General features: G+C 45.5%; 1 protein-coding gene and 1 long non-coding RNA gene across 5 annotated transcripts in view; one reads left to right on the top strand and one right to left on the bottom strand.

The window, feature by feature from the left end:
* Nucleotides 1-3,607, bottom strand: part of PAX3 (paired box 3) — a 104,492-nt gene extending 100,885 nt beyond the window's left edge. For 2 of the 3 annotated variants that reach the window (XM_081006946.1, XM_081006947.1), the window contains exons 1-2: nucleotides 2,826-3,603; nucleotides 384-619 (exon numbers count right to left, since the gene is read on the bottom strand). In XM_081006946.1, the coding sequence (XP_080863072.1) occupies nucleotides 384-619; nucleotides 2,826-2,910 (321 nt within the window). In that variant the 5' untranslated portion in view covers nucleotides 2,911-3,603. Of the gene's footprint in view, nucleotides 1-383; nucleotides 620-2,825 lie in introns of all 3 variants that reach the window. The other variant, XM_081006948.1, reaches the window with a different exon arrangement.
* On the top strand, nucleotides 563-27,731 carry LOC308477930. 2 transcript variants are annotated; one of them, XR_013986764.1, is made up of 4 exons: nucleotides 563-690; nucleotides 1,085-1,142; nucleotides 13,966-14,128; nucleotides 27,555-27,731. It is a non-coding gene; the product is annotated as an uncharacterized lncRNA (long non-coding RNA). The 2 variants fall into 2 exon arrangements; XR_013986765.1 differs by lacking the exons at nucleotides 563-690; nucleotides 1,085-1,142 and adding an exon at nucleotides 8,809-8,925.
* Nucleotides 27,732-27,930: the final 199 nt, after the last annotated feature.

Here is a 27,930-nt window from a genome sequence, read left to right as displayed (position 1 = left end):
GCTGCAAATCCCAGACACAGCGATGTCAGGATCGCGAAGGAAGTGCACCAACGTGGACCTGTGCGCTAGCCAAGGAGGTCAGAACTGGTTGGAACTTTAGAGCTGAAGTTCTGCACGTCTGTCCCCCGCCCCCCTTAATTAACAGAACCACCCAGTCCTTTCTTATTCCATATAATCCCAATCCGGATGTCTTGCTACAAGATCCCACGCGCCCGGGAGCATGCACTGGAAGGGACGGAGAGGGTGATGCACCCATTTTGTAGGCCTTTGGATTGACCAGATTCTGAATAAAAGCGCAACTGAGTTCTTCAGGACCCGAAGCTGCCCCGCCAATTCCCCCCCCCCCCCCCTCGCCTGATCTGGCGGCACTGCGCCTTCCTCACCTTGGGTTTGCTGCCTCCGATTGCCCCCGGCCGGATGGAGCCGGTCTCCTGGTACCTGCAGAGGATCTTGGAGACGCAGCCGTGCGAGACTCGCAGCTGGCGAGAGATGACGCACGGCCTGATCCCGTGGTGAGCCATCTCCACGATCTTGTGGCGGATGTGGTTGGGCAGAGGCCGGCCGTTGATGAAGACGCCCCCGAGCTGGTTGACTCGGCCTTGGCCCAGCGGAGTCGACACTGGACAGAAGGGGGACAAAGAAGAGAAGGCTCCTTCGGTATCTGAACTGCCTACCTCACGTACAACCAAGGTACAGCGACAGTTACACACGACACAGAGAGACGCGCGTTCCAGGCAGCTTTCCCTCCCTCTTGCGATTGGTGGCATCGTTTGAGCCTGGCACACGGATCCTGAAACACTTTCGCTTGGAACTTTTCGCGCACGTGTTCAGGATTGGTTAACAAACGGGTTACCGGTAGTTACTCCCTGATACCGTTTCCTGTCTCTGTCGTAGCAAACAGAGGCTAAGCCGTGGCAAAACTGTGGACTTTCTTATATCTGTAAGAGATATGTAGTTCTGGGGCATTTTGATCGGTTTTAAAAACCGAACCGCGAAGGTTATATTTACTCTCGGTCGGCTTCCACTGAATTTTCTTCCGAGAAAAAGTGCTTTGGGTATCAGTTCAATAAATATTTCTTCCTAGGTTGAAAACTCCCTAAGACAAGCCGCGGTTTGCGTTTGGAAGTCTTTGGCTACCGCAGGTATTTTCCTTCTTTTAAATCGCTCTTTCTTTTCCTCGGAAGGAAAACATACAGTGTTGACAAGTGCTCTAAGTAATCGGAGTATCCCCAATTCCCCCCTCAAAAGAAGCAATTTATGATTCAAAAAGATCCAGAAAAGAGGGTAAATATAAGTAACAGCAACTTTTCTGCAACTGGTGCTCCTGCTTCTCACTGTAGGAAGAATCTAAGCATCGTAGACATTTGACCACGGGTCTCCTGAAGTCTGCTAGAATGTGACAATCTGCCCCATTTTGAATAAACACAGTCTTTTTTAAAATAAAAAACCCCACAACTTTAATATTTACTTATATTGTTTGCGTTTCATATGTCGGGGCAGTTTTGGAAGGGAAGTGGTAGGTAACATGCGTTTGGGAGAGGAATAGAAATGTTAATATTAAGAGTCACACGAAAACCCGATTTCGAAAGACGTTTGGTGTTTTGTTTATTTGTTTGCTTGTTTCCGATTAGTTCTCTTTCTTGCCCACCTGCTTGTGCATCGCTTCTCCAGATCACACTGACTCGTTTCGCCCAGAAACAATTTGTACAGTATTGTTTCATCGCTTGCTTAACCACCTTTAACGTTTTCATAAACTCGCTGAAGAGTTGCCAACTTCCTTGGGTCCTGTCTGAGCTGATTATACGAAAATCAACAGGCTGGGAAAAGATCCCACCTGTTTTCAGTCTCTCTTGCAAGAGGGAACAGAAAAGTCCCCCACATTTAATAATGAAATCCTAGTTGGAAAGCTCTTAAGATTCAATTAATGGAAGGGAGTTTCTTGACATGTTTTGAACAAATTGCGAAGGTTCACACGAATCCTGCTGCGTGTTGCGCGGGTGTGTGCCCACATGCACGAAAGTGAGAGTTTGAGCTGAGTTGCTTGACAGCACTTAAGGCGTTTTTCTACCTATTACTGTCCCTAAACAGTAGTCGTTGGAATTGCTAGTTTTGTGGTGGCATTACTGGCTTGTGCTTGTAAAGGCAGAGCCGGAGGAAAGTCCTGTAAACTTCCCTTATGCAAGGGAGTTTCTGGCGGAGTTAGAAATTTGGGTGTCCTCCTGCTCTGACACTGCGACCAGGTTTAGTGACTCGCTCACCTACAACGCTTACCAGCCAGGTGACAATTCCACCCTCCAAGTGAAACCCACATGAAAAGCAAAGAGGGAAATAAACTCGTTTGGAATCTGCGCTGCCTCTGCCTTCTCCAGTGACCTTCCTGGGTTTTTTCCCTATCTTCTCTCCTCCCCCCCCCCCCCAAATTTGACGAAAATAAAGTTGACGAAAAAGTAATGCGTATAATTCGTGGGTGTGTCGAGAAAGGAGGACATTCCTGTCTGTGCTTTTCCATGCTGTTGAAACTAGGCTACGCTCCAATCCAGTCTCCTTGGAAAGGAATCCCTGTTAATTTCGCTGGCACCTACTTCCCAGGAAGCGTGCCTACAATGGCAGCTGAAACCTTCTCTCTTGCTCACGACCCGCTCCTTTTTAAGCGTGTGCACATCAATTTGTTTTTCCTCAACTCCAAGAAACTCAGGAGTTCAGGTCCACAGCCAGGCATACCCAAGTCGGCCTCATTGGCACCAAAGCAGGCCACAGATTCCCCCCCCCCTCCTCCCCACCCCCACCCCACCCCAACATCCCATTTTCCTGCTCCACGGTCTTACCTTCTAATGGGAACCCGCTGCGAGGATAATTCTGTCCGGGAGCTGGTCGCATCATCCTTGGGACAGCTCCACCCAGACTTGTCATTTTGAGGGCAGCTTGACTCTCTTTCAGCGTATTATATCCAGGTATGGCGGAGGTTAAGAGGAAAGGGCAAACGCAGATCAGCTCTGGGAAAAGATCCGCAGAGAATGAATCGAGTAGATTTGTTGTTGTTGTTGTTGTTGTTGTTGTTGTTAAAAAAGATATTAATAAAAAGGATGGGAAGGAGAAAAGGGGGAAGGGATAAAGCTATGGGAAGGGGGGAAGGGGGGTCGTTGTCCCTGGTCTGTTTCTCAATCAAACGTGGTATCTCGAGGCAAAGATGTGGCCGAGAGAGAAAGTGAGAGCGAGGGAAAGAGAGAGTGAGCAAGGAAAAGGAGGTGGGGAAAGTTTTGCCCGGAGAAAAAGGCTGCCGAGGAAGCCGCGAGGTGCCTGGTCCCTGCCGTGGGATGAGCTCACTTTGCTACGAACTGGGCTTGAGTGGCAGGAATGATTTCTTCCTGTTGTTGATACGAAGTGAAAGGAAGCTCCGCTCCGGAGTATTTATTAGTTCTTTCACCCCAAGCTTCCTTAGGATCTCTGCGCCGCGATTGGCCAGCCTGGAGACTGTCCCGTCTGGAGAAGACACGAGCTGATTGGACGACAGCGCCAACTTTCTCTTCTCCTCCTGACAATCGAAGGGCTCCGGCTTAGGAGGGTGACCCGGGATTTGCCTCTCTCTTCCCTTGATGAAGTGCCTTTTCTTTCAGAGAATGGCTGGACAGGAGAAAATGCAAGAGGAGCAGGGGAGGGAAGCGGCGGAGGAGGGAGGAGGAGGAGGAGAAGGTGGGGGGAAGGACGGTCCCTTCCTTTTTTCTCCTTTTTTTTTACAACTCCTCTTGGCACAATGCCACTGTGCGAGAGATTACAATGAGGAAGTAGCCAACCTCTTGCATGGCTTGAAGTCAGAGTCTTTCTCTGCCTCTCTGCCTCTCTCTTTCTGGGCCACCTTTTCTTTCTTCTGCGGAGAGGTTGTAAATGCGCAGCTGTACGCAGGGAAACTCAAGAGAAACTCCAGCGTTTCTCTCGAGACTATCCTTTGTCCTTTCAAACTCCAGACTAGATTCCCCTGGGCGTGTGTCTGGCATCCAGCAAAACTCTCTCTCTCTCTCTCTCTCTTACTTAGCCCCCACTCAACCCCCTCCCTTCTGTTTTCAAACTTTTCAAAGCAGCATTTGGAGGGAGTGGAAACCCAGCTTTTGGTGCAATCGTATTTTTAAAAACAAAACAAAAACCAAGACAGCGACGGCGGCAACAGGAATCTTTATAGATCCTCCCAAACGGATTCTTGCTTTTTAAAACTGGAAAGATAGGTAGGAATTGGTCTTTGTGCATATTTACGGGGCCGTGTGCTGTATATATATATACACACACACATATATATTGCACATTCCTATATATGTTTGCCAAAGTGAACTTTGCTAAGAAGCAGATCTTCCCAGGAATTTATTATAGCATTGAAACTAAACTGCTGGGGGAGGGGAAGGGTTTTTTTTAAAAAAAAGAAAAAAGAAAAAGAAAGAGGGAGAGAAAAGACTGACTAGGAGCTGAAGTGACCACAGCAGGATATGACGCCAGGAGTGTTGTAAAGACTGTCTGTCTTTAAAGAAGGTACTATTGTGCATGTCCTTTTATTTATAACTTAGTAAGTGCCAGCAAACTCGCCTCCTTTGCACTCTGAAGTGCCAGCCCGGCTTTCCACAGGGCTTTTTTTATTTGCAATAGTCTATTCAGTAACTGTCACTCTCAAGCCTCAAGTTATTCAAGACCTTAATCAATCAAAAGGATGAGAATCGTTCAGGTTTCCCCCCCTTTGAAATAAAGGAAACAATGAGTTTTAGGCTTCAAGTCCCTCCCCACCATACTCCTCAACTTATGATACATTTTATAATTTCTGTTTGCCCGGTTTTCTTCCAGTCATACAATGAAAAGTTACCCGTAAATATAGAATAAAGTAAAAGCTGGTAGAAGTCTTTAAAAGGCGGGTCAGTTCCTCCCCCAGTGATAACTTAAAAGGAGTCCATGTGCAAAAGGAGTCCAGTGTACGGTGGGGGTTTTTTCAAAGTACTGAAGCCAATGCAATGTGAGTCTAGTCATTATTATATGGGTGCGTGCGCTCGCGGGTGCGCGCGTTTATTTTGCCTTAAATATATTTTGCTTTCCTAGTTAAAAGTCTCCCGACCGGTGCCTCTCAAAATCACAGAATTCGTAAACAGATAAAGGTACAGCAGATTATTAGCCACTTTTAAGAGGGACGCATTCGTAGAACACTGTATTGATGTGTGGCTTTTGTACGTTACAAAGCGCTAACCAGGCCCTGAAAGGTAATGAAAAGTAAGGAAAATGTGCCCCTAAATATATTTTTCACAAAAGTTGAAAAAGAAATAAAACCTGCCGTTATTTTTGCTGTCGTCCACATAGCATGGCCTGAGAGCAGACCCAATCCAAGCATGGCCTTTACTCCCAAGTAGCGGATTTAGGATGGAAGTGCCTGTGCCTTGTTCTTCCACAGGCACCCTAGGGCAGTCGGGGAAACTAACCGGATCTGGGAAATACGCCATGGTAGAAGAATTGTTGCTTCACAAAATACTTCGAATTTTCCAACCTACCTGCGCGCAACACTGGTTTGCAAAGATCGCTTTTTATTAAGTTTCGAAAAACACGCCTCTAGCCTTTTCTGAAAATCCCCAAGTTTTACTCGAGCCCTCCTGTTTTTGCCACGGCATTTGAAAGCGACTGAGTGATCATGTGAGAACCGTATTGCTTGAAGGGCCCAGGCAACAGATCTTGAAGCGCCAGGATAGTGAATACATGTGAACTGAATTGAGACACATTGTTTGTTTGGAAGCAGTTTCCATCGAACCGAATTGCGTTTAAGATCAGGGTGGATGCCAAACATTGATTTCAGAGCTGCTGAATTAATAGCACAGTCCTAGAGGTGTAACGCCACTGGGACTTACACCTCATAAAGTGTGCATAGGATTGCAGCCTTACAGTGAAATCTCATCTATGTCTACTCAGAAGTAAGCCCCAGGGGGCCAAGGGACTCACCTGGGACTTACTCCTAGGTGTTTATAAGCCCCAGTGATCCTCCATTGCGCAGAAAATATCTCCCCATACATTATTTCCGTGTTCCTCGTCAACACTGTGACTAAAGGAAAATCATCTTCCTTTCCATGGGTGTGATGTCGTTTTATTTTTTAACCAACTCAAGCACATGGGCGCGCACACAGGGTAATTACTACACCTATGAACATTTGGGGGGGGGATTGCACTATACGAACTCTAAATGGCAGCAATTATTAACTGATTTGATTCAGAGTAGTCCTATTGAAGTCAACAGAACTCCCAATGTGTTTTTTGTTTTGTTTTGTTTTACGATTCCCGATCGATACAGATCAATATGCAGCCGGGATTCTACTGATGTTTAGTCGGAAGGAAGTCTTGTTGAATTAAATGAGACTTACTCCCCAGTAAGAGTGCATAGACTGTTGCCTGCGTTTCAGCCTGAAGTGCGCAGATATCAGACGTGCGTTAAAGGAATGGAACCAGAGCGCGTGTTATACACCTAGCATATATAGACTCGTCAACAGATTCGTCAACTCTCCATCCTCAGCTATTAACTTGAAAGTAAATCGTCAGCTCTCCATCTTGATCCTCAACTATTTACGTGACACGAAATCCCCATTGATTTCCTTGCAATTTAGTTGCATCGGAAAGCCTGAAAAGCTGGAAGTGCGGTATATTGTTCCTCTGTCTTCCACCGTTTTAAAAAGAAAATTGTTTTAATTTACTATTAGTTCCGCCCTAATGACATCTCATTGCTCCCAACGCCGAGATCTATATTATTCGCCTGGTGTGTGTGTTGGGGGGGGGGGGTTGTCTGCGTGTATAACATAAGCTCATCACAATTGATCCTGCAGAGATAATGAAAGGGAGTCATCTTGCCAGGCCACCTTACCTTGCCTGTGCAAAACCAACTCTGAACCAAATTTGGCTGCCCCTTAAAAGCCAAACTAAGCTGGTTCCGGTTTGGACACAGTGCTTCGGGAAGCGATCCTGCCTAACTCCCCACCCTCTGGCATTGAAATGAATACGACCTGCTAGTACTCTTGCGCAAGCTCCAATATTTCCTTTGGGGCTCGTGGATGAGAATCTCCAGGTGGGTTGTTGTGACCTCTGTTCTTTAATTAGCTCCCAGAAGTGCCCATCCCCCCTCCAGCCGACAGGCCCAAAGCACAGGTCGGAAGAAAGTCTGCATTTGCCTTAAAAGAACACTGAAATTCAAACTCGTGAACGGTAGAATTGGGCAGCTCGGGCGTAAAAAGTTATGCCCAAAACTTACACATAAAATGAAAGTGTCCCTTCTATTACAGTGAAGCCCCAGACGAAATGAACCCTGCTGCAGAATGCAATTTTGGATTCTACCCCTCTCCAAAACACATTTAATTGGAAGCTTCCTATATATCCCACTGTGCCATAAAGCAAGGTTGCAATCCTGTTGTTGGTTCTTACTATATTGAAGCGGCCCAATTCAAAGCACAATGAAGGTTTAAATCACCTTGTACACACTTACTTACCTGACAGTAAGGCTCAATGAACTCAACAGGACATGCTCTTGAGTAGCCATGCATAAGACTGCTGGTAGACTGCAATCCTATGCATATTTACCAGGAAGGAAGATCTACTGAACGGCGTGGGACCTGCTTTTGAGTAAATATGCCTAGAATTGCATTATAAGGTTCCTGTGCCTATTTACCATTAATATTCAGGAAATGATTTCTGAATCAACGTACTTGGAAACGGGCAGAATTTCCATGTTCCGGATGCGATCTTAATCATTGTTGAAGTAGATTCCATTGAAATCACACAATCATATAGTGGGAAGGGACCTCAAAGACCTTCTAGCCTAACCCATTGCCTGAAAGTCACCTCTACTGCCTCTGCTTAAAAACATATGGGGAAGAAGGATCCAGCACCTTCCAAGGCAATCCCTTCTGAACAGCTCTCAAGAAGTTCCTCCCAGTGCGTGAGTGAAAAACAACTTTCTTCTCATTAGAAGAACACATGGACTGTGGGCAGCAGAAAAGAGACTCGCCCCATCCTCGAAGTGGCCAGCCTTTCAAATTATTATTATTATTCCCTGTTCATCTGGTTGGGTTTCCCCAGCCACTCTGGGCGGCTCCCAACAGAATATTAAAAAACACAATAAAAACTTCAGATGTCTTCTAAAAGTCAGATAGTTGTGTATTTCCTTGACATCTGATGGGACGGCGTTCCACAGGGCTGGCGCCACTACCAAAAAGGCCCTCTGCCCGGTTCCCTGTAACCTCACTTCTCGCAGGGAGGGAACCGCCAGAAGGCCCTCGGGTGCAGACGCTCATTATACCGGGATTTGTTTTCCGGTGCGTTAGGTGAGGAGTGTAGGTCCCAGTAACACTTTCTTGGATCCTAACCCCATTTCTCTGGAAATCCGTCCGGAGGGATTTACACACAAGGAAAGCCGCGACGCCCGGAACAGGCTGCGAACCGGATTGCCCAACAGTGTCCTCTCTGCATTGCTCACTCTCACCGCCGCCTCCTTTTCACTTAGGTCCGAGCCTGTGGCCACTGAGCCACGCTGTGGGCCACCAGCCTCTCACCCTTCGTTCCCCACCCCCAAGCCCGGTGTGAGCCGCCTGCCAGCTCCGGGGATCCTGTGCTGTTGTTGCGTCCCGCTTGAATCCGCCGGGTCTCCCTCCCCACCACTAACATTAAGATATCTTCCCCCACGATCGCGCCAGCCGTGCCAGGCGCAACGCGACGCTGCTGAATAGCTCCATAGAGCAGAGCTTGGCTGGAGCTGCAGTTTCTAATTGGAACATTATTGCCCTTCAGGCCCCTCCGAGCGCAAAAAAATGGAGAGGGGGGCGCCGGTCTCCGGCAGGTCTCCATGCAGTTTTATAGCTCAGCATGCAGGAATTCAAGCCTCGTTTTCCAAGTGGCCTTCCGTTTGTTACAAGAAGCTCAGGATTGTATTCGGTAGTTACATAAAGAGAAAAGGCCCGGGCATCTGTGCGGCAAAGCTGGATTTTAAGATGGACATGCAACAGGTCCTCATGATCCGTATGGGGAATTGCAGCTCCTGTCTAATGGAGGCGGGCGCAGTTCGGCCACCTTGAAGCACCTTGAAGCTCCGTGGACTTTAATGGGCGAGAGAGTTAAGCAGGCGCTTAATTCTCTCCCCTGCTAAGGTCACTGGGACTTAGGACTGCAAGCCTAAAAGCAGTCTTTCTGGAACTCCAGCGGATGTTATCTAAGAGTTAACCCGGGTGAAAGTGAAATTCAAGTACAGTGGTACCTCGGGTTAAGTACTTAATTCGTTCCGAAGGTCCGTACTTAACCTGAAACTGTTCTTAACCTGAAGCACCACTTTAGCTAATGGGGCCTCCTGCTGCCGCCGCGCCGCCGGAGCACGATTTCTGTTCTTATCCTGAAGCAAAGTTCTTAACCTGAAGCACTATTTCTAGGTTAGCAGAGTGTGTAACCTGAAGCGTATGTAACCCGAGGTACCACTGTACTGATTGGGGCTATTTTATAGCTACAGAAGTCCTTTTCAAACGATATGCTGGGGAGGAATTATCAGGATTTATATACTGCTTAATCATCAAAATCTGAAAGCGCTTTACATAAAATAAGGCGAGAGTGGAGGCGTGGCCTCTAGAACAATTTCTCTCTACGTGTACTCGGAGACAAGGAGCCTCCGCAAGCACAGGCTTCCACTTCTCTGGATCCCGTTCTGAGGCATCCTCCCTCCAGACGTGTGAGCGCTTCTACAGTTATTCACACGCCAGGGCGTAAGACCTTGCGCAGGCTTCCACGCTATATGGAGGGTTCTCGATCGCGTGGTTTCCCTGCCGCCTTTCAGACGTTTACGCGCTCTGAGTGGACGCTAGCAGAAGGGTCTACTCGCGCCGAACCCTCCCATCCCCTCTCATCGCGTGTTCACATTCAATGTCAGCAAACAGCCCCTCCCCCCCCAACACGTGCCCCGCTCCATTTCTGAACTCTTGTTATTAACATGTGCTGCTGTTTTTCTTACTCGCCCACCTAGAAATACACTTTGACTTTGCTGTCCACCCCATAGCTGTCAACGTTTCCCCCTTTTAAAGGGAAATTCCCTTATTCCGAATAGGATTCCTCGCAAAAAAAGGAAAAAGTTGACAGCTATGATCCCCCCCCCCTCCAATTTTCATTTCCTGGTGCTGCCACTATCAGCATAACGCCTGAAGAGGGTTAATAATCTTCCCCAAAACAGTAAAGGCCATCTCCTCCGGAGACAAGTCTCTAATTTAAGTGCTTCTCCCCATAAATTAGCAAATTCAGAATATGTACAACCTGCCAGATTGTAGTTGCAGATCATTTGCAAATAACCAAAGGCTTCACTTCTGAGGTATCAACCCTGACATAAACTCTGAACAAGAAGTATGGCTGAAACCTTCAGATAATTTCCTTCCGAGGAGCCTCACGACAGGACGGATAAGATCTGAATTTCTGAAGGTCTGTTGTGCACAATCTTACGGTGATCTAATTATCAAGAACTCTGAGTGGAGTCCAGAATCAATGCAGTCATAGGAATTCTATCATTGGCTTTAATGATGCGAGGACTGCATCCCAGATAAACAGCTCGGCTCTTCCCCTTTCTCAAAGTGAAAAGAAGCCGGGCAAGGCTATGGTCTCGTGGTCCTACGAACGGCTGACCGGACAATTATTCACGTTTTCCAAACGAGGCCGGCTACCGGCTAGATGGAGACATCCCTTCGCGAGTTTCCCATCGGACAAAGTGGACCCGTCCTCCCAGGGCCGTGCATGGCAAATTGTCGACTATGCTTGTCTTACACAACCAGACGTTCCTTTCACGGGACACAAAGAAAGGGTTTCATTTCATGGGGATTCAGAATTGCCCCACCAACCAGAAAGTTTGCGAAACCCGGAGGGGAGGGTTGGGAGGAAAAGGGGAACAAGCACATTTAGCATCATTCTGCAGAGAAAAAATGCCAAGAATCGTCTCTCTGTGTGTGTTATTGGCTATCTGTGGTGAGTCGTTGGTGATAATATTGTGAATGAAAACGGAGACCTCTGAGAAATGATGGCCTCCCCCAAAAGCAAATATTCTATTTAGGCTTCTGCTGCCTAAACAAAAAAAAATGTGAACGAATAAAACAATTACACCAAGGAAGCGCGGTGCGGGAGGGAGTCCTCGGGACGTTCGAAAGGCTCCCATTGGCTGAATCGGGCCCTCCGGCGTTCCATTGGAATTCTCCGTGCACTTTGGCATGAATGGCTCTGGCTACCCCTGCTGTGCGTAAAAATCTTCTCCTCTCTCCCCCGCCCCCAAGCCACCAGCAAGATCCTGGGGACCCGATCCCGTCCCGTCCCGGCTATTTGAGCGAAGAAAGGGCTGGCCCCCTTGGGCCTATGGCTTTTCATTTCCCAAGAGGAGACAAAAGTCGCTCAACTTCTTCCCCTGCCCGGGAACTTGTTCACATTCCAGGCGAACGATTAGCCACGAATGCCTGGACCCCCATATTAGCCCAGCGGAGAGGATTTCACGCCTTTCCAGTGGAAATAGCTAAAAATGCTCCTGCTAATTATAGAGCTCTTCCAGGCCAGGTGCACTTTTAATTGGATTAGTAAGTGCTCAATATTAAACCTGCAGCACATCAAATGGGCAGGGAAAATTAGAGCTATTAACAACACCCAGGCAATTATTTATGGACGGTAACATTAGTATGTTTCTCCCCTGTTGGAAGGAAAAATATCAATTATGCTATTTAGCAGGCTTCCCACCCGCTCTCAAATACAGCAGAAAGCTTTCCTATTCCAGTTTCTCATGATTTTTCTTTAATAAAAAAATATAAGTCTAGCATAAAGGAACTTCTAAGCTGTTCGGGACAAGAATAACCTGCCAAATCACCTCCCGCCTCCTAACCTTTGGAGCATCTGTAAGTTTTTGCAAAGAATAATTCCAGTTGCTAACTTGGAGGTAAGATCCCCACCCCTCAAAATTAAGGGAATCTTGTTTCCGGGTAGCTGCGTTTAGGCTTTAGATTGCAAAGAAGAAAGAAAGATTTGGCGTGGCTGGTCCTGCGAAAGATTCCCTTATGGACCAGGCAGTTTTATAAGAGAAGAGCACGATTCTGAAACGTGCCTCTCTTTATTGCACAACTCACGCAGAAAACAATATAGCCCAAGTCAAGAACTTTCAATTTATGTTGATCTCAAGGGAGAGTTAGACATGCACCTAGAAAGCCCCCCCCCCCCGTTTAGTTTTCGAAGCTTAGTTTTAGCTGGATCGTAAGCACACAATTTCAGTTCAGTCTTAGTTATTACTGGTTGTAGTTTAGCGGACCGTTTAGCGTGGTGGATGTTGGTTTGCTTTTGTGGGTGTTTCTTTTTGAGCGACTCCCTCATTTTTCTCTCTCCTTTTATTTCCTGCTTTTATCCCACGATATAGATTCACGGCAGACTGAATGAAAAACAAGGCATGCAAAGTACCTTTTAAAAGTTATTTGTTTATTTTGAAAGTAAGGGTTGCTGATGGGGATTCCGCCCCCCCCCCCAGATCTGCAGCTCTTGGGGCGCAAGTGGATGCATTTCTTCGTGCGCTGGCTAAAGCTATTTTGGTTCGGCGCTTGCCTTCACTTCGTTGGCTTCCTAAATACGTATGAAAACGTCGCTCCTGCCTCCCAAATGAAAGTGTAACGTCTAGAGGAAATTAACGCTGCGATTTGAGCGAAAAAAGTGGGTGTTTTCAGTGCAAACAAATGGACCCTGCTAAGGAAACATAGGGGACGCTGGTGGCGCTGTGGGTTAAACCACAGAGCCTAGGACTTGTCGATCAGAAGGTTGGCGGTTCGAATCCTCCGCGACGGGGTGAGCTCCCGTTGCTCGTGTCCCAGCTCCTGCCAGCCTAGCAGTTCGAAAGCACCTCAAAGTGCAAGAGTCCTCCGCGACTGGACCTAATGGTCAGGGGTCCCTTTACCTTTACCTAAGGAAGCATAGACTTCTCTGAACCCAGTTGCCTCAAATTAGGAAATAGGAACTTTAGAAAGAATTCCCAGCGGCGGCAGGGTGAGGAACTACATTTGCCAACCCTATCAGTGCTTACTTGGAAGTAAGTCCCATTGAGATCAATGGGGCTTACTCCTTTGTTATTTAGGGTCACAGCCTAATGATTTCGTATTTTCGTTTATTTATGTGTATGAAGAAGCACAACCATCCCTATTAACCGGTTAAAGGTGGGCTAAGTAGATGTAAACCTTTTGGTCCTGTTTCCATACAGGGATCCTGTACAAGCTTCCTGCGAAGTAAGTCTCATTGCATTGGAATAAGCTGGACTTGACTTACGATTGGAATGTTGGACTTCTGAAAAATCACACCCTGGATCCATCTGCAGGTTAAACGTTCTCAGGCACGCCGAGCGATCCTCGGCAAGTTTGCGTGGAGCTAACAGTCCCACAGAGTTTGATTTCCCTGCCACATTGCTTAGACTTGCACGCCCCAAACGCTTCGGCGTCGTAAACAGTAGTGGGAATTGAGACGCAGGTTTAACTTTTGACTCCCAGCAAATTGCATGAATCTCCCGCGCTTTGAAGTCAGTTCCACTGGACTCAATAGGAATTTAATTTCCAAGTTAACGTGTTTGGGATTGGGGCAAGGGTTTGGAATCTCTCCACCACTGCCACCCAGTTATTTGCAAGCACTGAGGCTGAAGCTGTAAACAGGAAAACAATCGAGCAGTTGGGAAGCTGATCTTAAATTCGGCGTCCTCTTTTGTATTAAACATCTTATCTGGAGGAAGTAACGCTCACTGATTTCAACGGGACAAACTTCCAGGCAATATTTTTAGGACAGGACTTCCAAACAAGATTTGACCATGTCTAACTCCCAGATAGATCCACCAATAACAGCTCAAGCCCTATGCATGTTTATTAGGTGGAAAGTCAGCCTTAGAAAGTTAATTCCATTGACACTAATGCCATTTAATTGGATCTACTACTCTTTGGTTTTCTTCCACAGGTAAATATGTTTACAAACTGATATTAAATGCGAAAGTTTCGCCGAGTTCAATGAGATGTTCAAGATGTTCCATGCAAGCTTTACTTTAAAAAAAGTCCCACTTACAACTTATTCTTAAACATGGAAGTTAAGCCTCACGGGCTTCAATGGGACTTACTCCCAGGTAAGTGAGTATAAGATTACAACCTTAATTGAGTGGGGTTTACTCCAAAGTAAATGTGCATGGATTGCAGATTTACCTTTTGTGAGCAAAAGAGCTGAAGAAATGCAAGCTGTCCAAGTCTATCCATGTTTACTCGGAAGTAAGTCTGCATATAACAGGCCTTATACATAAGCTTGTGTGAATTAGTTTGCACAGGACTATCCTATGCACACAAATATATTTGCAGTGCACTGTCACTGGAGCTGCATGTCCTCTCTTTATTTATTACAGTTTTTGCAAGGAATCAGAAGGGGGAAATCCATAACTAGCAGAAAACAGCAGACCCTAAATATACAGCTAGGGACTAAGTTCTGCCATTCTACGCAGACTAACTTGGGGGCGTGTGTATTGAACACCGTGGAAATTACTTCCATCAAGTTAGGCATAAGCTCAGGCTTCACAGTTCAGTTTTTCACATTATATCCTGGTCTGAAATCAGTGAGACAATTGCCAATTTAAGACGTCTGAGCTTATGGCACTTGTTGAGATTCCACCCGCGTAACCCTCAGAATATTCGCTCATAAACTGAGTTCAGTTGGACTTAATGCCTGGTAAATGTGTATAAGGTTGCAGCCTTACGTTAATATCTCAGCCCAAAATATATATAAACTCACTGAAATGCATAGCGGGGAATCCTGAGTAAACGTCCTTAGGGCAGTGTGAAAAGCAAGCTTCACGGGGGGGGGGGATCAGCTACCCTCTCTTAGTTTTATCACGTAATTATTATGTAGCTGTGCGTAAAGCATTACTACTCTCCGTGGAGCATATGCATTGGAATCTGGGCTTTAGCCTGCAAATAAAAATTCCTTTTCAGGATTGGGTGGGGCGGGGGCGGGAGAGAGAGATAAATGGACCCCTCTCTGCAGAAAGTAATGATTAGCGGACTATAAAACGAGCGCAGCGGTCTTAGGGTACCCCTCTGTTTCCAAGCGAAGTCAATTTCCACAGCCAACCGACGCTCACCAGGCTAGCGGCATTTTTATGACTCCGGTCAAGTGGCACCATCTCTCCTCAAAGGGAACCTCGCCTGGAAAAGCAGCAGGAAATTCGTCAGGCCGGCCCTGCACGAGGTTTTTGAGCAACGGTCCTTGGATCGTTTGCCGCGATCAAGCGCCACCGAGGGACAAACCTCGCCACGTCCTGCAGCGCCCAGATAATAAATTCCCTACGTTCTTCATAATGAGACGATCTTCTCCAGCAATCGAACCCATCACTCCAGTTATACCCAACATATCAGATCTCATTCGCCTGGCTCTGGTTGAGGGCAAAGATAATACACACACCTCACGGATTTATTGGGATTCCCTTCCGAGAATGTGTCCTTTTGGTGCGATGCTTTCGTCAGCTCGCGTCCCAAAACGCACTTGAGGGCGCATGTTCTATTGAAATAAAGGGGGCCTGCGGTCCAAGGAATGGTACGTTAGAAATCCCCAAGCACTCTTACACGGCTGTATATATGAGATCTGAGTATCCTTGCATCCCAGTTCAACAGCGCTTACTCTTAAGTGTACAAAGATTTGCAGTCTGGGCTGTTGGGGGCACCTTTCCTCCAAGGACAGCGGACTGACTTAGGTTTTACAACAAGAGGAAACTTTATAAAGCAATCCCTGGCCACGTGCAATCCCAAAGGACTGGTAAATGGTAATTTTAATTGTTGGTTGCAGTAGGAACAGGTCTGCAGTCACTGTTTAAAAAATAAACACAGAAAGGCTCTTTGGTGCGGGACAGACTACCTGTGCACAGCCTGAATTATTCTAGAAAATAGAATAAACTAGGCACACTTTCCCTTAAATATGCATGGAATTGCTGTCTAAAGCTGCAGCGTATGCTCACTTATAACGGGATAAATCTCATTGATTTCAGTGGGACTTATTTCCGAGGAAACATGCAGAATCTCTTAAATATTCAGTAGAGCGCTGTGTGAAACTTTCTCCTGAAAGGTTGCAAAGATGTCAGAAGTCCACAGTAACTCGGAGCAGGACTTTTAGTGTGGCTGTCCCTGTTCTGTGGAATAGTATGTTCCTGTTCAGATATGACAGGCGTCCGCTGGCCGCTATCTTCACTTTCCGGAAACAATTGAAGAATTGAAGACAGCTGGATAAATGAGTCTTTTCCAGGAGTGTCTAATTTGTATTACTTTGGTTCTGTATTAAATATAACGGCTGTTTTGTGTTTTAAACGTTTTCTGTTTTTATTGTATATCGCCGTGGTACATATCCTTGAGGCAAGCGTGTAGAAGGGATGATGATGATGATGATGATGATGATGATGATTAGGCTGCATAACTTCAATCCTATGCACCCCTTTTAGGTGCAAGCCTTGCTGAACTCAGTGAAACTTTGTTTCCAGCGAACATACACAGATAGGATCCGGTTTCACTTGCAAGTTCCACAGCAGGCAGAAAACGCAAGAAAACTGACGCCACAGAAATCAAAAAGCTGAAAAACTTTTCAGTAAATCCTAATCGCTCGATTTTTTTTTTTATCCAAAAAACCCGTTGGGGGCGGAAAGGGAAGTGTTTGATGAGTTTTTAACGTGTTTATGTCTAAATTATTTCGGTAAGAGCCTTAAATACTCAAAAGCTTGCAACAAGTGTGTGACATTTTGGTTGGTCCTAATAAAGGACAGATTTTTGAGTGATGGTTTTCCAGGTATTTTGGATGGTTTGTTTTTTTAAATGGACGAACTAGGCTACAGTTGCTTTCTTTGAGTTCAAGAGAACTCAGTCTTAGGTAACAATGTGTAGGTTTACATGAGCCATTAAATGGGGAACTCTCATCTTTGTTTCGGTGGAAAATGCTTAACAACCAAGTACAGTGGTACCTCGGGTTAAGTACTTAATTCGTTCCGGAGGTCCGTACTTAACCTGAGACTGTTCTTAACCTGAAGCACCACTTTAGCTAATGGGGCCTCCTGCTGCCGCTGCGCCACCGCTGCACGATTTCTGTTCTCATCCTGAAGCAAAGTTCTTAACCTGAAGCACTATTTCTGGGTTAGCGGAGTCTGTAACCTGAGATACCGCTGTATGCCCGCCTGGAGTTTCGGTGTCTCAAAGGTGAGAAAGAGTGCGTGTGTGTTTGTGTGCGTGTATACAAACACAAATACTGGACTGGCTGCCAATACATTACCAAGCTAAGCTTCCAGATATTACTGTGAACATCCTAAATGCCTAGGACCAGGTCACCTGAAGGTCTCCCTTATACACTGGCCAGACCACTGCGAACACTGCCCCCACTGAAATCCAATCATTTTTGAAAAAATGAATTGGAATCGGTGCTGGTCATTTATTCTGGATGTTATGCTATTTAAATGCTTTTACTGTAGGTAGCCATGACTTTTCATAATGAGAAGGCGGTATAGAAATAGCTATATAACTAAATAAGCAACACGTACAGGTTTGTGTGTGTGTGTGTGTGTGTGTGTGTGTGAGAGAGAGAGAGAGAGAGAGAGAGAGAATGAGAATCCGGGTGTGCTTGAAGGAAAATGTTTCCAAGGCTGAAATCTAAATATTTAGGGATAAATCCTGCCGAACCCCGAGGCCCTTTGCATGGGACCAGTCAAACACGACCCATTGGGCTGGAATTCCAAACTCTCCTGGATAGACTCCCATAAAGCGCGCAGCCCTTCCCTCTGCCGCCGGCTGGTTAAGAGGCAACCCGCTTCCCCTCCCTGTTTCCCCGTCCCGAGTAAATGTGACACCCCCTCCCCAAGAGAGGGGAGCCAGCCTTCTTCTCCCCCTGCCTTTAGCCTTTTTTTAAAAAAAAGTCCTTCTCAATCAAGTAGCCCGAAGATTAATTGTTCGGAGGGTTCCTTTCACCTCCCTCGACTGCCGAAACATAATATGAGATGGCGAAAGAAAGGGGAAAAAATTAACAGTCAGGACCTAGAGAGAAAAAAGTGGGGGGAAGATTAACATTTGGGATCTTATGAAATGTAATCTGCATATCTAATTGATTCCCAGCATATCAGTTGAAAGGATAAAGATGTATATCTGCGCGATGGAGATTGCATTAATAGCCACATAAATAAAGGTTGGGAAGTCGTCAGGGGGCCCTTTGAAGCTTGCGCCCCGCGCTTTTATGGCCCTGACACACTTTCGCAGCGCTCCCTCGAAGGACCGCCTTCGCTGAAGAAGAAGAAGAAGAAGAAGAAGAAGAAGAAGAAGAAGAAGAAGAAGAAGAAGAAGAAGAAGAAGAAGAAGAAGAAGAACTCAGGAACCGAAGCATCTTGGTCATAAGAGAGAGACAGGAGGTTAGCTGGGCTTTCCCTGTTGCTCGCGGGCTGTGGACAAGGCAGGTGCGCTCAAGGGTGAAGAGCCTTCCGGGATCCCATCATCAGCGAAGAAATCAAGCGGAGACACAATTGGGGAGCCAGATATGTTGCAAAGAATTGCCAAAGAATCTCTCCCCAATCTCGCTTTCCCTCTCATCAGCTCCAAGGCGAAAAGGGAAAGGAGGCTGGATTTTACCGATGGATGGATTGGCCGCTTCATGACAAAATGAGAGATCTATGCCCTTTGCGAAATATATAAAACAGTCCCACGGCCGTTAAAATAGCAACATCAGTAAATAAAACACAGAGCAAAACAACCCGGTGAAAAGAGTTTATAGAAATAGCTTTCCTCTACAGACACACTTTGAAGAATGGATCATGCCTGAAGCAGATCCAGGCTAGGAAGCGCTGTGGAATATTGGTTCGATTCCTAGGAGAGGCTGGTCTTGAAAAGGAGAGCGTGGGACGCGAGGAAATAGAGATCGTCTGTAGGCAACGCTAAGTGGGATAAAATGCCGTGCAGGGTTTCTGCGGTCCTGTAGACTGGGGGGGGGGGGGGGGAGAGAGAGCGGGCAAAGAAGCTGGACGGATTGCAGAGCTCAAATTCGCAAACGATGGGGGAGATTCGGGGTTTTAATTAGGCAGCCGAACTGTATTTATAAAATCATGCGTGGCATGAAGAAAGAGGACAGAGAAATGTTTTACTACCTCTCTAGAACTCGTAGTCATTCAATGCAGCGGAATGTTGGAAGAGTCAGGACAGAGAAAAGAAAGACCTTCACGGAACACATAGTTAAACTACGAACTCACTTCCACAGAAGGTAGTGGTGGCCTGGATGGCTTTAGAAGAGGTTTGGACCTTTAGAAGAGGTTTAGACATTCTTGGAGGAGACGGCTATTGATGACTATGCTCTGCGTCCATGGTGGAAGGCAGTACAGTGGTACCTCGGGTTAAGAACTTAATTCGTTCTGGAGGTCCGTCCTTAACCTGAAACTGTTCTTAACCTGAGGTACCACTTTAGCTAATGGGGCCTCCTGCTGCCGCCACGCTGCCACTGCCCGATTTTTGTTCTCATCCTGAAGCAAAGTTCTTAACCCGAGGTACTATTCCTGGGTTAGTGGAGTCTGTAACCTGAAGCCTCTGTAACCCGAGGTACCACTGTAATGCTTCTGAATACCACTTCCTGGTAACCGAAGGAGGGGAGAGTGCTGTTCTGCTCGGATTCTGCTTGCAAGTTTCCCACAGGTTGGGCTAGATGGGCCGTTGGTATGATCCAGTAGGCTCTTCACCTGGCACTGGTGAGCAGCATAATGTCCATCTAGGTGTAAGTAGATCTCCTAGGATCTGGGAGACCAGGGTTATTGGAATCCCCTCTCAGCCATGAAGCTCACTGGGCAACCCTGGGCCAGTCACTGCCTCTCAGCCTAACCTACCCCACAGATTCTACCCAGAACAAACTTAGCTGGTCTCTAAGGTGCTACTGGACAATTTTATTTATTTATTTCTACCTCACAAGGTTGTTGTGGAAAATAAATAAGTAGGGATGAAGAATGGACTCCATCTTGAGCTTCTTGGAACAAAGGTGGGATATAAACACGATAAATAAATAAGCCAGAGACTGTGCTGTACATGTGCGCTGCATGTGTGTGTTTTCATGCTCTGATGGGTGTGCAAGTGTGTGAATGATGAGTGAAGTAGAATGAAAGTGCCTGTGGGGTAAGTGTATATGTGTGCATAAGTTTGGCCTTCCCTATAGAGTAAGAAGGGTCTTGCTGAATCAGGTCAAAGATCCATCTGGTCCAGCATCCTCTTCTCACAATGCCCAGCCAGATGCTTGTGCACTGATGGACCTACATTTTGGGGGCCCTGTAGCTTGAACTGTTATGGGGACCCCTTCGCAACCAGCAACAAGGTCTGATTAACCGCTATCGTTGTCTTCAAGGGGGTTGTTCCACGGCAGATTGCCACATTTTCCCCGTGAGTTTGCGTTTTTTGTTATCCACCCAAGTACTTTCGTGAACTCATTGTTATTCCTCTCAGGTCTTGACCTCTGCAAAAAAAGGGGAGATTACATTTGCCACAGCAGAAGAGTCAATTTAGCACAACACTTCACCTCTTTAACACCTGTGCTACTGAATCTCAAACTCTGGGATTCTTGAAATTCATACAGCAACAAAAAACTAATCAACTTGAGTTGTGAGACTCAGATTGGGTCTACTAGACTTATGAGATAGATTCCAGGTGTATGTATTTTGTAACTTAAGTCTACCTTCTGGGATCCATCTGTGAACAGAATGCGTGTGAGTAAACTCTTTTATACTTTTATACAAGACTGTGTCGTGTCTAATCTTTTTATGAGGGAATAAAGGGGAATTATCAGGAAGCTTATTTTAGAGGCTTATACAAGCCTGGCAAAGACATTATCCACTGTACAAGTTTAAAAAGGGGAATGTTACTCTGCTAAATAGTAGAACTTGTTAACACAAGTTGGGAAGGATATAATTAAACAATATATCCTCTCCTGCCTCCCTGAACGTTCCCACAGGAAGCCCATGAGTGAAACAGGGCTCTCCCCACCTATGATTCCCAATATTTAGGCAAACCTCTGCCTGTGGTGTTCTAGATCTGTATTTCCCTTCCTGTGGTCACAAAGCCCATGCAAGTGGATAATGGGCTTTAGAAGCACATCCAAAATAACCGCTGCTTTTAATCCTTAACTGGTGTGGTAATACCCCTTACAACTTTTTGTTTCGTTGACATATTATAATGCCATGTTGACACTTTTAACTGAACGTTGGAAAGGTTTGAGTCTCACATTTTAACACTTGCGAACCACTCTCTGGCGGGCAGATCAGAGGGCAATTGGCCACAAAGGGCTTATATAAGGCGCTGCTTGTGTAACCATATGTTTTAAGAATACATTTTTTATAACTTATGAAGCAGAATCCTGCAAAGAGAAGGCTGGCACTCTTACACTCCCATTAAAAACTGTGAATAACTTTGTAAGCAATATAAATATTTCAACAAATTCGACATTAACAGGGCCATTAAGCAAACTTCTGCTTGGATGCCTCAAGGAGTGGTTAGAAAACAGGCGAACTTGAAGTCGAAATGCACAAAACCAAAGGCTACTGAAGACCTAAGGTCCGAAAGTCAGATGACAATCAATGGATTTGGAGCACTATTCTAGATGGAGAACGAATTCTAGGTGGGAAACGAATCTGTCACACCTGCAAGACATCACTTGATGTTGCAGTCAGACCTTATCGTCCGTGTGACTAGGACCGTCTGTGATAAGCCACCAAAAATTAAGCTAGCAAACGGTACACAAAGGAAGCGTGAGTCAGTACTGCGTCGAAGTTTTTTGAATACTTTTAAAGTGGATGTGTTTTAAAGCAAATCTCTTCGATTTGCTTTGCATTAGTGCCGCGCAATGTTTTCCTCTGCGTCAGTGACCCTGCGCTATTTAATTGCAAGATAGGCTGATTGAAGAAGGGTCTTAGCAAAATGTTGCCTATCCTCATCCACCTCTAATGTGCTTTGCTTTGAACTCCTCTGCCTGAAGAAGAAATCTGTGTAACGCTAAAGCTGACATCCACCCTGGTCCAGCCAAAGGCTCTGCCTTTGGGTTTTGTGTCTGCCTGTTTGTTTGTTTCAGTCCGCGGAACTAAATCAGCTACTGCCTGTGATGTCCTCCTGCCCTTCTTCGAGCAGCCTTGGTGCAGTGAGATCCGTGCGAGAAGCGAGGCCAGCCCAAGAACAGTAGCCGCTGCCGGTGTAGTTTATCTCCGGCGCTGTCTCAGGGCTGAAGAACCTAGTCTGTTTATGAATGGGTGTTTGGTTTGCTGGGCAGAGCGCCGACTAGCTGCATGGAAGCGCCAAGGCGGGCTGGTGTGGAATCTCGGAGTGGGGTCACGACCTGAAATCACAAACCAATTCAAAATGTTTATTTTAGTCTCTCGCAGAAAGGCAGCGAGACCGCAGCGGGCAACCAAAATAAAGAATAAATCACAAAAGGAACACAACGGGCAGACCAGAAGAAAAACAAGCTGTGTTTGGTCACACCACAAATGGATACATTGGGTTCCTCCTCCTCTCCGGTCCTCCTCCGTCCTCCGCTTGCTTTTGGGATGGCGCAGAAGCTGGCGACGGCCATCACCACCAAAGGGCCCAAGCTTGTCTCTGCTGCTATTACTTATTCAAAACCTCGCCTAGCCACTTTTGGTACTATGCTAAAGTTGAATTGGCTCCCCCAACTCCTGCTGAAATTCCTAAGGCTACTGAGGGCATGAAGGGATTGCTGAAGAGCACACAGTCTGGCCGCATCAAGCAACAGCTCACCAGCAAGGAAGCTCTAAAGAACGGCTAACGAAATCATAGGCAAACGTGGCCTGGTTGGCTATAATGTTTGAAAGTTTTTGGTTTTTTAGTTCCTAACAGCGTCTTCATATTAAATTACAGCGCAGAGATGAAATTGTGGGGGTCCCTACAAATATCATTCAGATTGGGGCAGAATCAGACGATGGTGACATGAACGCTGACGAGGATCCCTAAAATAGTCCTTCTATTCCTCCTCCTGTTGGGGGGTAGGGGGGGCTATTCAAATAAATGCTACACATAAAAAAACCAAAATAATAAAAAACACAAATGGATACATTGGAAGAAATCCTCCTCAAAATGCACCCACTCGTTCCCCCCTTTTTTCTGAGGATGCCTTGCTTCCAAATCAATAGGACCATCTTGTTCTTAAACCTCTTTTGCCCAATCTTTCAGCAAGAGATGAGAGAGAGAGAGAGAGATCCCATGTATGAGCAAGAATCCTAACTTTATTCTCAGAGAAACCACTGGGAATATTTATATTATTTATACTGGTTTATAATGGTTTCTTCCTAAGTAGAAGTAGCAAAGCAGTCCTATAATTTCTACTCAGAAGGAAGCCCTATTATTATTATTATTATTATTATTATTCAGTCAGTAGAGCATGAGACTCTTAATCTCAGGGCCATGGGTTTGAGCCCCACAATAAGCAAAAGATTCCTGCATTGTAGCAGGTTGGACTAGAATACCCTTGTGCTGCCTTCCAACTCTATGATTCTTTGACATTTATTTAATATATTTACATCCAGCCTTCCTCCCAAGTCGGGATTCAAGGGTTCCCTGGTAAGTGTGCAGAATGGCAGCTGTCGTGTGCACAGGATCTTAAAATTGCGCAAGGTGTCACACTTCCTCACGTAAACATCTGAGGGCTGCCTTCCTTCTCATGCAAAATACTTAAAAGGAAGTCTCTGAACTTCCGTGGCCTGTCTAATGTGGAATCAGCTCATTTTATTTCCATGGGGAGTTTTCTTTCTTTCGTAAAGTTCACTGAATTGGGTGGGATTTACTGCTGGGTAAAAAGAGAGAGAGAGGTTTGCTGGGAACACTTCCCATTTACAAACTTATCCTTTTTGGCTACACTGCAAGGGCTGCACATCCCTTACTTGGTGTGTTGCCTTTATGGGTGAGGCGTTGGGGGTGGGAAGATTCTGGGTGCTGCCTGGGAAAAGAAGAGAGCTCCAGAAGGGTGGTGATGTCATTTGACCTCACCTTTTGGTGGGAGCTTAATTTAGGAATGGATAGCAACAGAAGTGAGGGTGCTCTACATAAATACATGCTTGTATACTTGGTGGGTAGAGCTGGTTGTGTCTGTTGTATTTGTGGGAATGTTCAGGGAGGCAGGAGAGGATATATTGTTTAATTATAACCTTCCCAACTTGTGATAACAAGTTCTATAATTTTGCAGAGTAACATTCCCCTTTTTTTAAATTGCAAAGCAGATAACTTCATTGCCAGGCTTGCATAAGCCTCTAAAATAAGTTTCCTGGTAATTCCCCTTTATTCCCTCTTAAAAGAATAGACACAACAAAGTCTTGTATAAAAGTATATAAAATAGTTTACTCACATTCTGTTCACAGAAGGATCCCAGAAGGCAGACTTAGGTTACAAAATATATAAATGTGGAATCTATCCCATAAGCAGGTACAGTGGTACCTCTGGATGCGAACAGGATCCGTTCCGGAGCCCCGTTCGCACCCTGAGTAGAACATAACACGCGACTGCACGGGTCGCATTTTGCCGCTTCTGCGCATGCGCGTGACGTCATTTTGAGCGTCTGTGCATGCGCGAGCAGCGAAACCCAGAAGTAACGTGCTCCATTACTTCCGGGTCGCCAGGGAGCGTAACTTGAAAACGCTCAACCTGAAACATATTTAACCCGAGGTATGGCTGTAGTTCCTTTGTCCTCTCTTGGCTGAGAGCATCTCAGGCTAAGGAGATGTTGCTTCTTCAAGGAATAAGTCAGAGAGAGAGATGGCTGCCTCCCCTGTGCTATTTTGTTATCTGCACTGGTGAGGTCACGCCCAACTCTGGTTACATGTAGAGGATGTCTGTTCGAGCCCAGGAGGAAACAGGAAGTTCTGACTGGCTGGTCCAGACACCCCCTTTTATGTCCACTCTAGGAATGTTTTATTTGACTGCTCTGTGTTTCACACCCCACAGTATTTTGGATCTGCTAGTAGTTATTATAGTGATTATACAAGGTGTTACCTGAAAGTTTGGTGAATGGTCACAGAAACCGGACAGTGAGAAATATTCAAACTTACATACCTTACAGACCTTCGAAGTAGGCCCCCTCTGATACAATGCACTGTTGACAACGTTGGTAGAACTGTTGGAAACTTCTGGAAAAGTCCTCTTTTTGGACTGCTTTCAGTTCCCTCATCACAGCAGCTTGGACATGTAAAATGTTAGAAAATCTGTGACCTTTCAGTAAAGATTTCAGTTTTGGAAAAAGAAAGAAATCCAGTGGGGTCAGATTGGGAGAATATGAAGGGTGGGACAACTCAGTAACCTCAGTAACGATTTCACGCAGAATATGCAATTCTTCTGCCATCATTCAGACGGTCAAATGCCGATCAACATTTGCTCATTGACGGTCTGCCAGACCAAGGGCTATCTTTGATGGTTTGCCGCCCTTCACGGAAACGCTTAAACCACACATGACTTTCGAGTTACAACTTCATCTCCGTACGCAATTGTGAGCATTTCGTGGGTTTTCGATGCCAATTGTATGTTCAAATATTTATCACTGTCCGATTTCTGTGACCATTCACCGAACTTTCCAGTCACACCTTGTATAATAGTATATTATTATTATCATTTTTGTTTCATGTTTAAGAGGATATGTGCATCTCTTTTAAAAATTGTTCTCTTTTAAAATTTGATTTTTACTTGTGATGTTTATTTGAGGTGTAGTGGTTGGGGTTTGGGCTAGGATGAAGCAGAACAGGTTTCAAGTCCCCACTCAACCATGAAGTTCAGCTCTTGGGTCAACCTAATCTACTTCACAGGGTTAAGTAAAGGCAAAGGGACCCCTGACCATTAGGTCCAGTCGTGACCGACTCTGGGGTTGTGGCGCTCATCTCGCTTTATTGGCTGAGGGAGCCGGTGTACAGCTTCCGGGTCATGTGGCCAGCATGACTAAGCCGCTTCTGGAGAACCAGAGCAGCACATGGAAACGCCGTTTACCTTCCCGCCGGAGTGGTACCTATTTACCTACTTGCACTTTGACGTGCTTTCGAGTTGCTAGGTTGGCAGGAGCAGGGACCGAGCAATGGAAGCTCACCCTGTTGCGGGGATTCAAACCGCCAACCTTCTTATCGGCAAGTCCTAGGCTCTGTGGTTTAACCCACAGGCAAATACAGAGCCACGCATACCACCTCGTGCTCCTTGGAGGAAAAGGTGAGATGCAATAATAAATAACATATTTTTAGGACTTTGTAACCCACTTAAGAGATTTTTTTTTTTAATGTGACGTGGCAGACCAAAAAGTTAACTAAAGATCCCCAGGACTGACTTGCACATCCACTGACTTTGAAGCTCCATTGATTCCATTTGGATTGTTTCCAAGTGAGATCCTGGTGTTCTTGAGCTAGTGCACATTCTAAGCACAATTTGGAAATTGGGCTCTATTGAGATCAACAGACTGGCTTCCAAGACCATGTGGGATTCGGGTTGTTAATGGGCTTTGACCCAATAACTCTCCCCTTAAGTAAAATGGGGACTAAGCATTTCTGATTAACAGCCAGCTGCACTGACCCATTGCACCACAACTAATCAGTTACTTTTTTAATCCAGCAAATTAACATCTAATTTCACATAGTATTAGAATAAACGATTTTTTTTTAATGTGTGCTGAAGAAAAGCAACAAAATTTTGATGTTGCCTCTTGCAATTAGAAACGTAAGAAAGTAGAAGCCAGAAATTACAACAGTGGGTCATTTGGATCCCCTCCAATCTACTTGGTGGGTTGGTTATTTTACTGTTCAATTTATCATGGGTATCACATTATCACTCAGTCCCAAGTAATACTTTGACTGGCGTGGAACTGCACGTTCTTCTCGCATTCACTTTTAAGCACAGTATCCTCCCTTGGGTTTGTTTTGGAGTGACGTCATGTGCTTTGGAGCAGCAAAGTTTTTCTGTATACATTGTAATGCTTCATCACAAGAGGAAAATAGATGCTTGGCATTCCACTACTGAGAAGAAAGCCTCATGAATCGTTATGGAAACTACATTTTAAAAAACTGAGTTTAATCCTACCGTATGAGAAAATAAAATATTTAGGTTACTTCTGGTAGGGAAACTACTAGTAGGGCAGTAGTGCTACAATAACAGTACTTTGTTGGGAGAACTATATGAATTTTCTGCTGGAGAGAAAGCGTGAAATCTTGGCCCCATCCAAGTCAATCACAAATTCCCTTTGACCTCAAGAGGGGTCACAATTTCACCCCCCTCTGCCCCTTCTGTCTTTAAAAGGACAGAGCATATTTTTAGAGGATTAACTGTGTAATCTACACGGCTGCCGGACTTTCTGCTTCTTGAGCTGATTCCATCAGCTTGGCTCCCATTTGTGATTTTTAAATCCCAGTAGAAGACAATCACCTCTCAGTTTACTGCAGAAAGGGAGTCCCTAGCTCAGGAGTCTTTTGTTTGGTGAAAGCAAGCATTCTGTTTGAGTTTCAGGAATTCTGTTCCTTCTGTCAGAAGATCATCTTTATACCTCTACATTTTCAGACCCACAGACTATTTACCAGATCTAGATAGAAGCAATATTGTACTATCAACCATCATCTCGTCTATGATCTCCATTGTAGAGCACTGGACTATGGTCATCAACATTAGCTGGCAGCGCACAGGTGTAATAAATGTGATACAATCCATCTACTATGTTAAGCATTGATGTGGCTGGCAGGCTGGCAAGACAACAGATGGACTGCCTGTTTTACACACTGGTTTCCAATAGTGTTGTCACACAATTTTTAAAACATAAAAAATTAAAATACTAATAATATGAGTTTTAAAGATACGTTTAAGATACCTGTAAATGCCTTCTCTAAAGACCTACGCTAAAGTTTTGTGTTAGTTTTGTGCTGCCATCCACAAGTGTGCA

The sequence above is a fragment of the Podarcis pityusensis genome, assembly GCF_964106645.2.
Source record: "Podarcis pityusensis genome assembly, chromosome: 5".
In the NCBI taxonomy this organism is placed as follows: domain Eukaryota; kingdom Metazoa; phylum Chordata; class Lepidosauria; order Squamata; family Lacertidae; genus Podarcis; species Podarcis pityusensis.
Note: the sequence above shows the minus strand (reverse complement) of the source record. Positions and strands in the feature narration are given on the sequence as shown.